We start from the raw sequence: 16,190 nt of genomic DNA, 5'->3' as shown, positions 1-16,190 counted from the left end.
AAATTCCAGATGACCTTTTTTCCAGTAGTTCTTGGAATTCATTCCTTCCTTTCTTTTTGTAAAGCAATCAGATAACTGACTGCTGCAATCTACCTGTTCAGTTTGGAAATTGCAGTTTTGATACAGATGCTGAAGAATGAAGTAATGTCAATTTTTTTACACTCTTTTTATCTCATCGTGACATTTAAGGAGTATTACTGATGAATCCTTTTTTTTGTTTTGTCGAGTTACTTGCAATATTTTAGTTTAAAATGTTGCCATACCTATTGCTTCAAAAAGAGCAAGAGTTTCTGTTAGTAAAATACTTCTGATCTTTTTAGCTTCCTTGGGTAAAAGACAGCATTTTACCCCTCTCTTAAAAAGAAAACTTAGAAACAATCCTGAATTTGGGATACCCATGGCGATTTCCGTAAGCAGCATCACTAAAAACAATGTTGTGTTCCTGGTGTCTTCCAATAATGAACGTTTCTAAAAGTTTTAAATTTGTTTTGTTTGGCTGAACAATATCTTCCACCTTAAGATTTTTTTTTCATGGTTGTACCTAATTCGTAAAACCTCAAAACAAGCATCTTGTCTCATTTTAGGTGCCAACCAATTCAGTTGTCCAAATAGACTTTGGGATGCCTCCATTTCAGTTTTGGCAGCTGCTGCATCTTTTCATGAGGGTATACTTTGTTAGTCTTATTGTTCTTCATTTTCAAAATAAGATTGCTGATGTAAAGCAATAATCAATCCATTTTACTTATTTTACAATCCAATGTAGTTAAAAGACCTTGAAGCCCGACTTCCAATTTTGAATTCTGCTTTTATCCCTTTTATTGCCAGTGTGTTTTTAAATTTACTGATCCTATCCTATGTTTTTTAAAACAAAATTGTTTCATAACGATGCCTGAAAGCTGCCCAACCACCCCATGGTGTCAGTAAAACACGGCAAAGTCTACATTCAACTAGAGACAGCGTACATTTACTAAGATGGACCTTTTGGAGGTTACAGCTTGAGGCAGTGTTTAGACTGTATATTTGTTTGATGTCCAGAGTGTGTCAACTACTTCTGATGCTTTGGCCACCAGAAGTTATATTTTTCAGTGGCCTTTCCCACTTCTAATTATGTTTCTCCATTAATTTAGTCTCTTCTGATAAATATTTGAGTTAAGTATTCACTTTTTTTTAAATAGTCTTTTGGGACCAGTGGCTTCATGTTCCAGCCAAGCTGTTCTCCCACAGACAGTCAACTGCAACTGTCTGATTCTTGTGTCCGTGCTCCATATGGTTATGTACCTATTGCTTGCTTTAACTCCTTCTTGGATCATGAATTTTCAAATTCTAATGCAAGCAATCTTAAGGGTGTCTGAACAGCCTGGTTCTCATGCTGTTCTGTTGTTGTTGTTTGGTCTTTAACAATAACCTTTTCCTGTGTCTCTTGAGTCTTTAAGCTCTTCCCTCTTATAAAAATGTGTCCCTGATTGAAACTGGCTTTTAACAGCTTTGTTATGGCTTCAGCTTTGTTATATATAACAAACACTTATCATAGGAACAGGAGCAGGCCATTAAGTCCCTCGTATGTCCAGTGAGATTATGGCTGATCTTTGGCCAAATTCAAAATACTTGCTTTTGGTCCATATTCCTTGATATTTTTGCTTAACATAAAATTTAAAATTAGCACAGATCTAACATGAACTGCTGTGTGTGAAAAAATTCCAAGTTTCCGCCACCTTGTGTGTAGAAGTGCTTCTTAACATCTGAATGGTCTGGTCCTAATTGTTAAACTGTGCCGCTCTAGTTCTAGAATCTCCAACCAGTGCTTCATATTGGATGAAGACTGGCATTTGTGATGCCAGGGAGCTCTAGGAAAGACTAAGCTGAATCATCCATTTGGCACTTCTGGCTGAAGACTGCAAATACCTAAGCATTGTCTTTTACATGGAGTTGCCCCATTGTTGAGGATGGGAATATTTGTACACTGTCCACCCCAGTGAGTTTAATTGTCCATTTCACAGCTGGCACTGACTGGATTGCAAAGCTTAAATGTGATCTGTTGGTTGTGGGATTGTTCAGCCCTGGGAGAAAGTGAGGACTGCAGATGCTGGAGATCAGAGTCAAGAGTGTGAGATGCTGGAAAAGCACAGCAGGTCATGCAGCATCTGAGGAGCAGGAGAATTGATTTTTTGGGCAGGAGCCCTTCACCAGGAATTGCTCAGCCCTATCTGTTGCAAGTAGTTTTCACTGTTTGGCATGCAAATAGTTCTGTTTGATTTCACTAGATTGATCCCTCATTTTTAGATAATCCTGGTGCTGCTCCTGGCATAGCCTCCGTACTCTTTATTGAATCAGATTTGATCTTATGGCTTATTAGTAGAACCAGGCCATGAGCTTGCACCTGGCACTTAAATACATGTCTACTGCTGTGACGACAACATAATGGAGGGTATCTCAAGTGCGAAGATGAGTCTTGGTCTCTATAATTCACTGTGCAGCAGCCATGATGCTGAGTACATTGTGGATAACACATTTTTAGTGGGTGGTCACACTGCAGGTGAGGACTGAACAGGCAGAAAGGGTGTGGGTGACCACCAGAATAGAGGAAGATAGGCTGTTCAGGAGTCCTATGTGGCCATGTCCTTTCTGATAGAATCTGAGTCATACAGCAGAAAAATATACCATTTTGGATACTTTTGGGGGACAGTGACTGCAGGGAAAATCAGTGACAACCAATGTTAAGGCACAATACGTAGGTCTGCTGCATGAGTGAAGGAAGAAGAATGAATTGAGTGGGGGACAGACAGATATTTCTGGCAATAAAAGAAATTGCAGAAAGGTATGCTGCCTCCTTTTGGGTCAGGATTGTCGCTGGACAGCTGCAGGGCATTTCTGAAGGGGGAGTGCAAACAGCCAGAGATGTTGGTACCTATTAGTACCAACAAAATAGGTAGGAAAAGGGATGAGAACATGTAACCAGAATTTAGGGAGCTGGGAAGTACATGAAGACCAGGACACACAGCTAGTAATCTGTAGATTATTTCTGATGCCAAGTATGAGATGATAATAGAAACAGGAGGTTAGTCCAGATGAATGCATAGCCAGAGAGGTCGTGCAGGAGGGAGGTCTTTAGATTTCTGGAACATAGGTTCCACTGCCCCCCAAAATGGTACCAGTACAAGGTGAATCGGTTGCAACCAGGACAGGAATGGGAGCAACATCCTTGTGGGCAGGTTTGCGAGTGCTGTAGTGGAGAGTTTAAACTAACTTGGGATCCAGAGAATTTTCAGCAGGGGGAGATGAACAGCTAAAATTAGAAGAGACCACAAGTGAGTCAGGAAGGCATAGAAATTAAAGGCATGTTAAGGCACAAGGGAGTTTGGCAAGGTTGGATTGTGTTTATCTTTTAATGCAAGAAGTCTGCCAAACAAGACAGATGGGTTGACGACAAACTAAAACATGGGAGATTGTAATTGCTGTCACTGAAACATGGTTGAAAGAGGGGCAGGATCGATTGCTCAATATTCCAAGCTGTAGGGTCTTCAGGTGAGAGGAGGACTTGTTGCAGTTTTCATAGGGGAATGATGAGGTGTGACATTCTCCTAAAAATCAAAGTATGTTGATTAAATTTAAAAAGCAAAAAGGAACAATCACATTTGTGGTTCTGGAGTCCCATGGGGGCCAGGTGAGGCAAGGTCAGCAGATTTCCTTCCCTAAAGGATATTAATGCACCAGATGCATTTTCTGACAATTGATAATGGCTGCGTGGTCACCATTTAGACTAACTTTTTTTTTGTCCTTCCAAATTTTATTGAGTTAAAATTTTGCCACTTAGCACATTGTACCCAGATTCCTAGAGTATTACCCAGGGACTCTGGACTACTAATCCAGTGACACTGCTTCCCATTCTCCTTGAGGAACATTTCATGATGTAATTTATTGACTTTGTTTTAATAATGTTGAATGGACAATCCATTTTATCCTTTCTCTTAGGATTTTTCCAATTCCTTTCAACACTTAGCTTTTGTTTAATAATCTATACAACTATTGCAGCCTATTTCTGTTTAACATAATGTTTCACCACTTTAAATATTGAGTTTTATCTTATCCTGTTGGGATGAGAAATTCTTAAGTTTTCAAGTCTCTTTATGGATGAATATAAGCCTCCATTCTTTATATTCTGCAATTGATTCATTTCTTTGCCCTGCTCATTGTATTGCTTGCCCATCTCTCTGTCCATTTGGATATAAACACAAAGTAAATATAACAAAAAACTATTGATAAAATCAGATTGAAGAGAACCATGCAGAACTCGGAGTGCTGGAGTCACTTTCTATGCATTCCAGCTCTGATTATCTCGATCAAACCATCTTTTTATTTTGTACTTCAAATCCCTTCGCCTAATGGCCAAGTAACCAGTCACCATTTGCCAGGTTGAACCCAGGTCCTCAGAACATTACCTGGGTCTGTCTGAATTAATAGTCTAGTGATAATACCGTTTGGCCATCATCTCCCCAGTTCACTCATCACACAAGGCCTCAAATATAAATTTTTCCTCCATTGTTTTTAATCATTTGTGGCCTTACTTCATCCTGTCTGTTGTCTACTCCAGCTTTATCTGCTCCACCACCCAATGTTCTGTTTTCTTTGAAACAGGCTTTTTTTTTTGGCTCATTACTTTGGCTATCTGTGCCCCTAAGTTTTTGACTTCTCTTTTTTTTGAGCTTCCTTTTGAACAAGATTTTGGTCACCCTTTCTAATGTATTCTTGATTTTTCCATTTTCTTTTTCCCTATGCTTCCATATGCTGGGGCATTTTCTTACTCTGAAGGTGCAATAATGCAACTTGTTCTGATATCCTCCACTTAGTGGTTATTGAATTCTGTTAAATCAGAATGCTCAAGCAAAGTGCTTCCTTAATCTGACACTTGTCAACGCTCTCTGGACTTTAATTCCTAGTCTGTAGCTCAGAACTGAGTTTAAAAAGACATTGTAGAAGTTGAAAGACTCTATTCTGAAATCCAAGTCCCAGTAGACATTCCTTGGAACCTGTTTGTTTTAGTTTCCAAAATCTGGTACTTCTGTCAACCTGTTAAAACCTGCAGGAGTGGATTATTACCAATCTGCAAAATTCTGCTTACCATCTGTTATTTTTATTGTAGGTAATGTCCTCTTATTTTGTGAGCATTTGCTTTCTCTTTCAGCCCCCCCCCCCACTCCCTTAATTCTTGAAGTTTAATCGTGGCCACTGTTTCCGATTCCACTTTTTAAAGTCATTTAATTGAATCACCTAAACCAGATTTGACTTGCTTGTTGCAAGAGCAACTTATCATTGAGGGAAAAATTACTTGTTCATCATCTTCTCTGCCTTTGGATAATTGAATTGGCTAGCATTTATAACTGTTATCCTTGTTCTAACTTTTTTCCATAATTTTGTTTTATTTTACTTTGAACTGTTTGCTGATCAGACTGCAGATCAATGTAAAGGCATTGTTTGTATCATTTCATATTTTAAATAGTTAGCTCCAGAACTTTGTTTAATTCTAACAGCTACCATTTTCCTCCCTCAGCTCCCCTTTTTTATATTTATTATTAATCTTAACATAGATGCAGCCATGCTTGATGTGTGTTGATTTTCAGTTTGAATTAGCTACTCTGGTTCCTTAATGTTTATAATAGAACAAAGGTAATGTAGTTAGGGCAGCAGAACTAAGGGAGATGATGGCCAAGTGGTATTATCACTAGACTATTAATTCAGACAGACCCAGGTAATGTTCTGGGGACCTGGGTTCCACCTGGCAAATGGTGAGTGGTTACTTGGCCATTAGGTGAGGGGATTTGAAGTACAAAATAAAAAGATGGTTTGACCGAGATAATCAGAGCTGGAATGCATGGAAAGTGACTCCAGCACTCGCGTTCTGTATGGTTCTCTTCAGTCTGATTTTTATCAATAACGTTTTATTCTATTTACTTTGTGTTTGGAGCTTAGTGAACTTCAGTTTTTTTTCACATGTCTTGTGTGTCTGTCTTTCGATTCACACCACATAAAAGCAGTCTTTCAAATGTCTTCAGTGCATCCAGCTTCAGAATTTTAAGATGTTCATTTTTGGTTTTACACTGTTCAGTCTTTCTAGTTTACTCTGGTACCTCTGTTTATGATGTCATTAAATATTTTGGAAGAGCAATACACAGGATTTATATGGACTGTTGGGTCATCACATCAAATTTGGTTCCATTCAATAGTATCATGGTGCCATGTTGACAGCATCATGTTGACAGCAACATTCATTGTTTTATATCAGATAGGTGAAAGTGGCATTGTTTTGAAGTTGAGTTTCAGAATTCTTAATTAAACAGTTATTAATCTGTTGCTCTGAAATTTAGACTGCATGCTTTAGGAGTGGGGAATTTGTTTAGTAAAATAGAAGATATGTGCACAATTGTTTTCGAAGAACTCGTTCATACGGTTTTCTAGTTAAATGGATGTCCGTTATTAAGTAGCTTTCTATATATGGAATTAATTGATGCATTTTGTTACTGTAGTGAATTCTATGATCCTAATGCACTGATGATGCATGATGAAGGAGCGGTCATTGTTGGTCTGATGGTGGGCCTTACAGTTATTGATGCAAATCTTTGTTTAAAAGGAGAAGACTTGGATTCTCAGGTAATATTTGCAATCCTATCCTAGTCTTTTTTAAACTGCTTTAGTTCCAGAAATATTTTGGAGTTTGCATACTGTTTATTTTCAAAATAGTTCTTTTATGAAGAGTTGATATATCTGCTTTATTTGAAGGATTCTATGTCTCAAAGCCTGATCTCTATATTCCTATTGGTTTATGCAGTAAAAGAATATTAGGGGTTTTTCTGTTTCCCTATTGCATAACCATGATTAACTGTTGACTTGCTGATCATTTGCACCTTTAAGAAATACCAGATTTTAAATGTTTTTAAAAAACTAATTTTGCACATTAACAATGTGATAAATATAGGGATTTCACTGTAAATGTTTCTTGATCAGGTTATTCAACAACCATATTAGGTGTACCCTAGAATTCCATGGGAAGCTAGGAAAGTGATTGCCTATTACCAGAACCCTAATCCTACCACTGGTGTAAAAACTGAAGTTTGTGAGAAGATTTGTAGCTCAGGTGCTTGTTGTTGTGGTTCTGTTCGCCGAGCTGGGTATTTGTCTTGCAAACGTTTCGTCCCCTGTCTAGGTGACATCCTCAGTGCTTGGGAGCCTCCTGTGAAGCGCTTCTGTGCTGTTTCCTCCGGCATTTATAGTGGCCTGTCTCTGCCGCTTCCGGTTGTCAGTTTGAGCTGTCCGCTGTAGTGGCCGGTATATTGGGTCCAGGTCGATGTGTTTGTTGATAGAGTCTGTGGATGAGTGCCATGCCTCTAGGAATTCCCTGGCTGTTCTCTGTTTGGCTTGCCCTATAATGGTAGTGTTGTCCCAGTCGAATTCATGTTGCTTGTCATCTGTATGTGTGGCGACTATCCTTAGTACCTGCAGTGTCCACCTCTCTCTCAAAGCATTTGAGCATTGATGGACACTGTATGCTCCCTTTCCAAGGGTATTCAGGCACAAACATTAACTGGTTGGGTCTGCTTTACTAAGTCTCGGGTGATGAGTTCCAGTTGGGTAGGCCATTGTCTGTTACCAAGAGAATTCATGCTCAATGGCGAGATTAGTCATTCCCCATGATCTTTTAAAGGGGTTATTGCATCCCACCCCTCTGAATCCAAGGGATCCCCCTCATTCCTGTGTCTTCCTGCGTTGATTTGTCCATGGCACTGTTCCTGTTGCTTTCCAGGTCTGGTTGAGGGGCACATAATAAAGTATGCGAGCATCTCTTCTGTGAAGAGCAAAGAGTCACTGCATAGGGCTCAACATCCATTGTGACAATCACCGGTGTGGAGGGTTCTGCTCGGTGTTTGGTGTGTTTTTTATTTTTGTGATCTTCCTGATTTTTGAAGATACTACTATGAACCCCTTTTTCCATGTTTTGGGAGGGAGGTGCCAGTTCTGTAGCTTGAAGTTCAGATCTGGTTCACTTAGAAGCTTCCTTTGAATCGCAATATTATTAATTCCACAAACGAAGTGCCCCCTTAACAGTGCTCAAAGTGGTGACCCACGCACTGACTTCTGTGGTCTCAACAAGAATTCGGTAACTGGTTTCTCCAGGAAGTCTATTTGCCCTATTAAACTTTTCACACTGCAATATAAGAGATGTTTGGGGTCATAGATATGGTAGCCAACCACTATCAATTCAGCGAAGGATTCTTTGCTGATTAGGTTAAATTCTACATAATGCTGAAAATCGGGGCCCAAAGTGGCCAGGAGCATTGTTAGGTTCTTTTTCCTGAGGTTTCACACACTTGATGCAATTTGCGCACATCAACTTCTGCAGACATTAAGTTTAAGTTTATTAAAGCTTGTACAGTCTAGGTGATACCTCTGATGCTCTTCGCAGGTGTGTGACATCAAGTCAGAGAAATGTCGAACAAAGAAAATACAGAAGTTTAAACGGGTCTGTTGGCAATAACAGATACAACAGCCACAGAAACTGTGGCCGCTCCCCCATAGCCACATGCCACTCAAGACAACCCCCAGCCTCTGTCACATTACCCCAGGCACAATGGTAGGATGAGCTTGTCCTCCGAGAATGCAAATACTAATTCCCTAATCCTGGGGAATCGTTGTGCAGATGATTTCTTGACTCGGTGGTTCCCCAAGACAATGTAGATGTGTGTCCTTGCTTGGGGTTGGCCATGCACATGAGTTCTGGCTCCTGCTGCTTCCTCAGACGATGTAAGTGTGGTGGGCCTCTGCATCGGGGATGATTATGCAAGCGAACCTGAATTGGCTGAGGATGGCTATGAAAGTAGGGGGGAGAAGTAGCAAATGACCGTCTAATTGGAGTGGGAATCATTTACATTCCTTCCTGACTGTCATCCCCACTCACTTCCAGAATGTTCAGTGTAGTTTAACCCTTTTTTTAATGTTTACATTAATGTCAAGAGCGATTTCCATTTAATCTTTTAATATTACAGCATGGCTTTTTGTGAATGGTCCCCTTGTATGGCGCTCTTGTCGTCAAAATAATAAAGTCCAAGTGGAAAGTAGCATCATTTTTTGTTGAACACCAAAATAGAGCCACTACTTGTGGTGTATGTGGGATAGTCCCAGCCCAAGACTGACAGGGATGGGTCTGTTTTGTGTTTATTTTTCTTACACTTCATGGCTGTTATTACACATCTCTGGAGCAGCTGGGTCTCGAACTCAGGACTCTTGGTTCAGAAGTAGGGAAACTACCACTGTACCTCAGGAGCCCCACTGAATCTGCAGTGAGGCCTTTTTCCTGTTACCAAGGGACCTGCCATTTAGAACTTCAGTGGGATTAATCAATAATAAGTCCTTTTAAAATCCATGAACATACGGAGAATGACTAAGATTGACTTTAAATACCCAAAATAAACTAGTTGGTAATCCTTTTCCATGCTTTCCATGTTAAGAATTATATTAACAGTTGACTGTCATAGTTCAACTATTCCAATTTCTAATCTTGTACCTCAATGGAATTTGCACTTTTTTTTTATTTTCAGTTTGCATTTAATGGAGGGAAACTTGAACTAATTTGACTAGGTAGGAAGAATAACGTAACGTAAGCCTACAAAGCTCAAGTAGGTGGAGCAACAAGGGGACCTGCTGGTACATGTGCTTAAATTGGTGAAGTGTGTCAAAACATGTTGAGAAAGCAATGAATAAAGCTTCAGGGATCCTGGGCTTTATCAATGGAGGCAGAGTACTGAAGCAAGAAAGTTAAGGCAGACCTTTTTTTAAACCCTTTTCAAAACATAAAAAATCCTTTTCTTCTGTAGTATAGTTTCCTGTTCTGGAAGCATTGGAGATAGTGTGGAAAAAGTTCCAAGAATGAGAGACTTGCACTACGTGGGTAGATTAGCAAAAATAAATTGCGTTTTTTTTTAAGAGAAGAGAAAATTCAGATGATTTGGTAGAATTTAAACATAATGGGTGTAGGCAGAAAGAAGAACTCTGCTTCTACTGATAGAAGGGTAGAGAACTGAAAAGACCCAATTTGTAAATGTAAAGTTTTTTTTTCAAGCAGGAAATGGTTAGGTTCTGTCATGTGTTCTGTGTGGTTGATTCAGATTGAATCCAAGCTTTCACAGGAGGGTTGAACTGATTATTTGAAGTGAAAGTGCTTGCAATGCTTGAACAAAGGAGAAAGTGGAATGAGTTGAGTTTCTCTCACAGGGAGCTAGCAAAAGTATGATGGGCTGAATGGCCTTATTGCATACTATAAATGTTTCATGATTCAGAGGGTCCACTAAAGCAAATGGACTTTACTGTCTAATTCAAAAGGAGCACTTCCATCTACAATATTTGATTAAAGTTTAATATGGAACTTCAAATATTTTTTCCCCACGCACGTTTAAGAACTGTTTTTGGAAAAAAGTTAAATGGACAGAATCTAAGTTGTACTTTCCCTCACATCAGTATTAAATAGCTTTGCAGAAGGCATCCTTTAAAAGTTGAGAATCCGTGACCATGTTTTCTATTGCTACTGTAATCTTTCTGAAATATTATAAAAATTAATATATGCAGGAGTGGTGTCTAAGTCACTATGATTTCTTTCCTGAGAAGCTATGAGCCAGATTTTTTTTTGTTTTAAACAAAAGAAAGCACACCATATTTCTGAGGCTCTTTCAGAAATACAGAGCCATACTTGCATTCTGACAGTTCTCTTGTCTCAGAACTGTTTGGAGAAGGCAAACTGTATAACCCATTTTCACCGAAGTCAGCTGCTGTAATCTGAAATTAAAGATCCAGTATCATGGGCTGCCATTTTGACCGTTGCTGTCAAATAATAAGTAAATGAGGTAAGTGTGAAGTCAGGTTGCTAAGTAAGTATGGTACCATGTGTATGGGTGTAAGGTGGCAAGAGGCCAAGAGTGTAATGGGTAAAATTTATTTGGGGAAAAGTAGGAGAAATTTGGTCTTGAGGCAGCTGAATCCTGAGGGGAATCCCTGGGTTGGTGTGGAGGCAGATGGGATCTGGAGCAGTGGAGGCCAACTCTTGGGAAGAAAGGGAGAGTGGGTCTGAACAAGGGAGGGTAGGGAGCTAGGTTGTGAGGGAGTGTAAATATCTGCGAGGTGTATGAGGGAAAATGGTGTTGGCTGAATACCTATTCAAATATTGGATTATGTATTTGATAGCGTGACTTTTTCTGATTACCTTGATTCTATTTAATTTCATTTGAACCCATCAAATTCTGACTTAAATGGATACTTTTGGAGAATTTTGGGTAGGGAAATGACTATCAGAATCTTCCATTTCTGAGGAGATTCCTTTTGGAGTCTGTGACAATGAGGATTTCATAGGATCTCCATATGCAACTCCCATTTATGCTTGAGTAATACCTTTCTGATTATCGGACAATTCTAATCTATATTGACAGTTGAGATTTGCAGTTTCATCTTTGCCACCCCTGATTTTGTACCTGTTAGTAAACTATTCCGAAATGTGGTTAAAGACTGGGTATGTATACTGTTTACAGACAATTGGTTCACAGATTGCTTACAGATCCAGTACAAGTATTAGTTAAATCCAATTTAAACAGCAAGCTCATTTTTTGATGTTCAATAAGTTTTGGTTTGTTTTAAAAAAAACTCATAACCTTAAGTTTCCATTTTATTGCAGAATAGTCAGGTGAATATGACAGTGTCTGAAGTATTTTACAGACCTGTGTAAAGCCAGTTTCGGTTAATTAAGCAATGAATTTGCACAAGTACATCCTGGTGACAGCTTTTCCCTAACTTCTTTAAAACAAAAAATTCAATATGCTTCATCCATATAGAAATTAATGGAAAGGCACAGCAGCCAGGAAACACCTTAATGGCACTTGGTCACTGCATGAAACCAAATTGAATGCACCTCTGTTACACACCAGTTTCTGGCCTTCCATCCTCCCCTCCCTTCCCTGAAAAAAGTAAATGTGAGATTCCTATGCACATTGGCTGTGTGGTTTTCAACAATCATTATGGAGGAGGCAGTGCATTCAGAAAGTTTGTAAGTAGGTAGTTTGTTGTTACTAAAGACAAAGGTTAACTGCCATTCTATTAAATGTGTGTGGCAAGTTACTTGTTCACTCACTCTGACTGACATGTTTATTTTGCACACCTTCTGGGCTCTACATATCTCTTTCAAAATGATTACTTCAAATGTTATGGTTAAATTTTAAAATATTTTAGATTCAGACCTGCACCACTAAGTTTGTTCTAATAGATTTCTTGACTTGAGTTTCAGGTGGGAGTGATTGACTTCTCGCTGTATCTTAAAGATGGAGTTCAGGATAATGCTGACTGCCGACAGTGAGTAGTCAAATCCAGTAGTATGGAATTTCTTTTAAAAACAGTGGGCTGCTTTTGTTCAAAATTTGAGTGATAAAATTGGTGTCCTTTGCATACCTCCACAAATGTGCATATTAACAATTACTTAACACCCAAAGTTTAAATTTTTCTCCAAGTTGTTTTCTTTCAGGGTATGTCTGATGCCATTTCGGTGTTGATATTTTCCTTATGGACTGAAATGGCAATTACCATTGCAGACTTGACTAGCTCACTTTTTAGCTTTTTCCCTTTAGTTTACTTTATCGAATCAACCTAGAATTTAGAACTAGAATCAAGGACTTTAAAGTTGAACTTTTAATTATGTTTCCTTATTTTGCTACTTTTGTACATAGAATCATAGAGATGTACAGTGCAGAAACCGATCCTTCAGTCTAACTCCTCCATGCTGACCAGATATCCCAACCCAATCTAGTCCCAATTGCCAGCACCTGGCCCATATCCTTCCAAATCCTGCCTATTCATATACCCATCCAAATGCCTCTTAAATGTTGCAATTGTACCAGCCTCCACTTCCTTTGGCAGCTCATTGCATACACGAACCACCCTCTGCATGAAAAAGTTGCAGTGTAGGTCTCTTTTATATCTTTCCCCTCTCACCCTAAACCTATGCCCTCTAGTTCTGGACTTTCTCCCCCCCCCCCCCCCCCCCCCCCGCTCTGGGGAAAAACCTCTGTCTATTTATCCTACCATGTCCCTCATGATTTTGTAAACCTCTATAAGGTCACCCCTCAGCTCTGACGCTCCGGGGAAAACAGCCCTAGCCTATTCAACCTCCGTTTTGCTGAAAACCTCCAACCCTGGCGACATCTTTGCAAATCTGTTCTGAACCCTTTCAAGTTTCACAACATCTTTCCGATAGGAAGGAGACCAGAATTGCATGCAATATTCCAACAGTGGCCTAACCAATGTCCTGTATAGCTGCAACATGACCTCCCACCTCCAGTACTTGATACTCTGACCAATAAAGGAAAGCATACCAAACACCACCTTCACTATCCTATCTACCTGCGACTCCCCTTTCAAGGAGCTATGAACCTGCACTCCAAGGTCTCTTTGTTCAGCAACACTCCCTAGGACCTTACCATTAAGTGTATACGTCCTGCGAAGATTTGCTTTCCCAAAATGCAGCACCTCTCATTTATCTGAATTAAACTCCATCTGCCACTTCAGCCCATTGGCCCATCTGATCAAGATCTTGTAATCTGAGGTAACCTTCTCTGCTGTCCACTACACCTCCAATTTTGGTGTCATCTGCAAACTTACTAACTGTACCCCTTATGCTCACACCCAAGTCATTTATATACATGATGAAGAATAGTGGACCCAGCACTGATCCTTGTGGCACTCCACTGGTCACAGGCTCCCAGTCTGAAAAGCAACCCTGCACCACCACCTCTGTCTTCTACCTTTTGAGCCCATTCTGTATCCAAGTGGCTAGTTCTCACTGTATTCCATGGGATCTAACCTTGCTAACCAGTTTCCCATGGGGAATCTTGTCAAACACCTTTCTGAAGTTCAAGTAGATCGCACCTACTGCTCTGCCCTCATCAATCATCTTTGTTACTTCCTCAGAAAACTCAATCAAGTTTGTGGGACATGATTTCCATGCACAATCAGTCCTTGCCTTTCCAAATACATGTACATTCTGCCCCTCAGGATTCCCTCCAACAACTTGTCCACCGAGGTCAGGCTTACTGGTCTATAGTTCCCTGGCTTATCCTTACCACCTTTCTTAAACAGGGGCATCGTGTTAGCCAACCATCTATTTCCCTGCATTCTATATCTTCGTCCTTTTCTAACCTAAATATTGATGCAACCTTTTAGAATTTGCACCCAGGTACCTTTGTACCTAAGGTGTGGTGCGGGGAATGGTGACATTGTATACTCCTATAATTCTGTGCTTGAGTACACATGCCAGTAAAATTTAATTCTTATTCATTTGATCTGACACATGTTATTAACAAGTTTAGAAAGATGCAGAAATAACAGGGTTCTTGTTATGGGTGACTTTTAACTCCCTAATATTGATTAGAACCTCCTTCTTAATGCCAATAGTTTGCATGCAGCAATTTTTGTCAGGTGTCCAAGAAGGGTTTCTCACTCAATACATAGACTGACTAGAGGGGAGGCCATCTTTGGATTTGGTGCTTGGCAACGAACCGTGCCAGTCTCTCGGTGGGAGAGCATTTTGGTGATGGTGATCACAGATCCCTTACCTTTTTTACCATACTCGTGGAGAGGGAAAGAACAGGCTGTGTGGGAAAGTATTTAGTTGGGAGACAGGGAATGACAATGCTATTAGGCAAGAACTGGGGCGCCTAACGTGAGAATACATTCTTGGAAAATGCCCCCCAGAAATGTGGTGGATGTTTGAAAGCATCTAGTCAGTGTTGGACAGGTTTGTCTGACTGACTAAGGAAGGGATGGTAGGTTAAAAGAACCTTGGGTGACAAGGGATGTGGAACATCTCTTCAAGAGGAAGAAGGAAGCTTAAGGTTGAGGAGGCAAGGATCAGGTAGGGATCTAGACGGTTACAAGGTAGCCAGGAAGGAACTGAAAGGAATCGGGAGAGAAAGAAGGGGACATGATAAAGCTTTAGTGGGTAGGATTAAGGGAAACCCGAAGGCATTGTACACTTTTTTTTTATGTGAGGGTAGGGCCAATCCAGGATAGTGGAGGGAACTGGTGCCTGGAGTTGGAGGAGATAGGAGAGGTCCTTAATGAATACTTTGCTTCAATATTTACTGAGAGGGACCTTGACATTTAAAGGCAGTGTGAAACAGACTGATATGCTCGAACAAGTTGATGTGAAGGACAATGTGCTGAAAATTTTGAAAAACATGAGGATAGCTAAGTCCCTGGGTCAAATGGAAAATGCAGAAAACGAGGGAAGAGATTGCTGCACCTTTGGCAATGATCTTTGTGTCCTCACTGTCCACTAGAGTAGTGCCAGGTGGTTAGAGGGTCATGCCTCAAGCCTTTTTGAATTTTTTGAGGATGTGACAAAACACCTTGAAGGTAGAGCAGTGGATGTAGTGTATGTGGATTTTTGGCAAAGTGTTTTAAGGTTCCCCATGGTAGGTTTATTCAAAGTGAGGCATGGTATACAGGGAAATTCAGCTCTCTGGATACAGAATTCAAATTAGTGGTGCTGGAAAAGCACAGCAGGTCAGAGAGCATCAGAGGAGCAGGAAAATCGATGTTTCAGGCAGAAGCCCTTCATCAGGAATGAGGGGGCTGTGATCTCCAACATCTGCAGTCCTCATTTTCACCTGGATACAGAACTGGCTGGCCCTTAGAAAATATTCAACCTGGAGCTTAGTGACCAGTGATGTTCGACAGGGATTTGTTTGGGACCTCTGCTCTGTGATTTTTATAAATGATTTGGATGAGCAAGTGGAAGGTGTGATATTGAAGAGTTAATTTGCTCTGCTGACCTGCAAGAAACTGGCCCGGGGGGGGTAGGGTGGTGTGTGTTTTGTTTTATAGGTGGAATGTGGGAGGTTTACATTCCCATGTTTTGCCATTCAGGGATGATTTGCGTCGTCGTCATCACCACCACCACCACCTATTCAGAAGTCATTTGGAACATTGCAATTAAAATTCTGACTGCACCCTATAGTTAGAATACAATTCATACCAGTTCTGGCCATTAAGAGATGATTTGCATTATATTTGTTTCTGGAGGTGAGGTGGTCACTGCATTGTGTTTTTAGTGGTATGTGACTGTGTGAGGGCTTGACTGGGGGTTGTCTTGTAGGCATTACTAACTGATG

General features: G+C 40.2%; 1 protein-coding gene across 4 annotated transcripts in view; it reads left to right on the top strand.

Annotated features, from left to right (window-relative positions):
• LOC140492091 (RUN and FYVE domain-containing protein 1-like) overlaps nt 1–16,190 on the top strand; it is an 83,075-nt gene that overhangs the window by 13,278 nt on the left and 53,607 nt on the right. For all 4 annotated transcript variants that reach the window (XM_072590817.1, XM_072590820.1, XM_072590819.1 and 1 more), the window contains 2 exons: nt 6,519–6,642; nt 12,311–12,375. In XM_072590817.1, coding sequence (XP_072446918.1) covers nt 6,519–6,642; nt 12,311–12,375 — 189 coding nt within the window. The remainder of the gene's footprint in view (nt 1–6,518; nt 6,643–12,310; nt 12,376–16,190) is intronic.

Source organism: Chiloscyllium punctatum, chromosome 20, assembly GCF_047496795.1.
Source record: "Chiloscyllium punctatum isolate Juve2018m chromosome 20, sChiPun1.3, whole genome shotgun sequence".
Classification (NCBI taxonomy): domain Eukaryota; kingdom Metazoa; phylum Chordata; class Chondrichthyes; order Orectolobiformes; family Hemiscylliidae; genus Chiloscyllium; species Chiloscyllium punctatum.
This window is presented reverse-complemented; position numbering and strand designations above follow the sequence as displayed.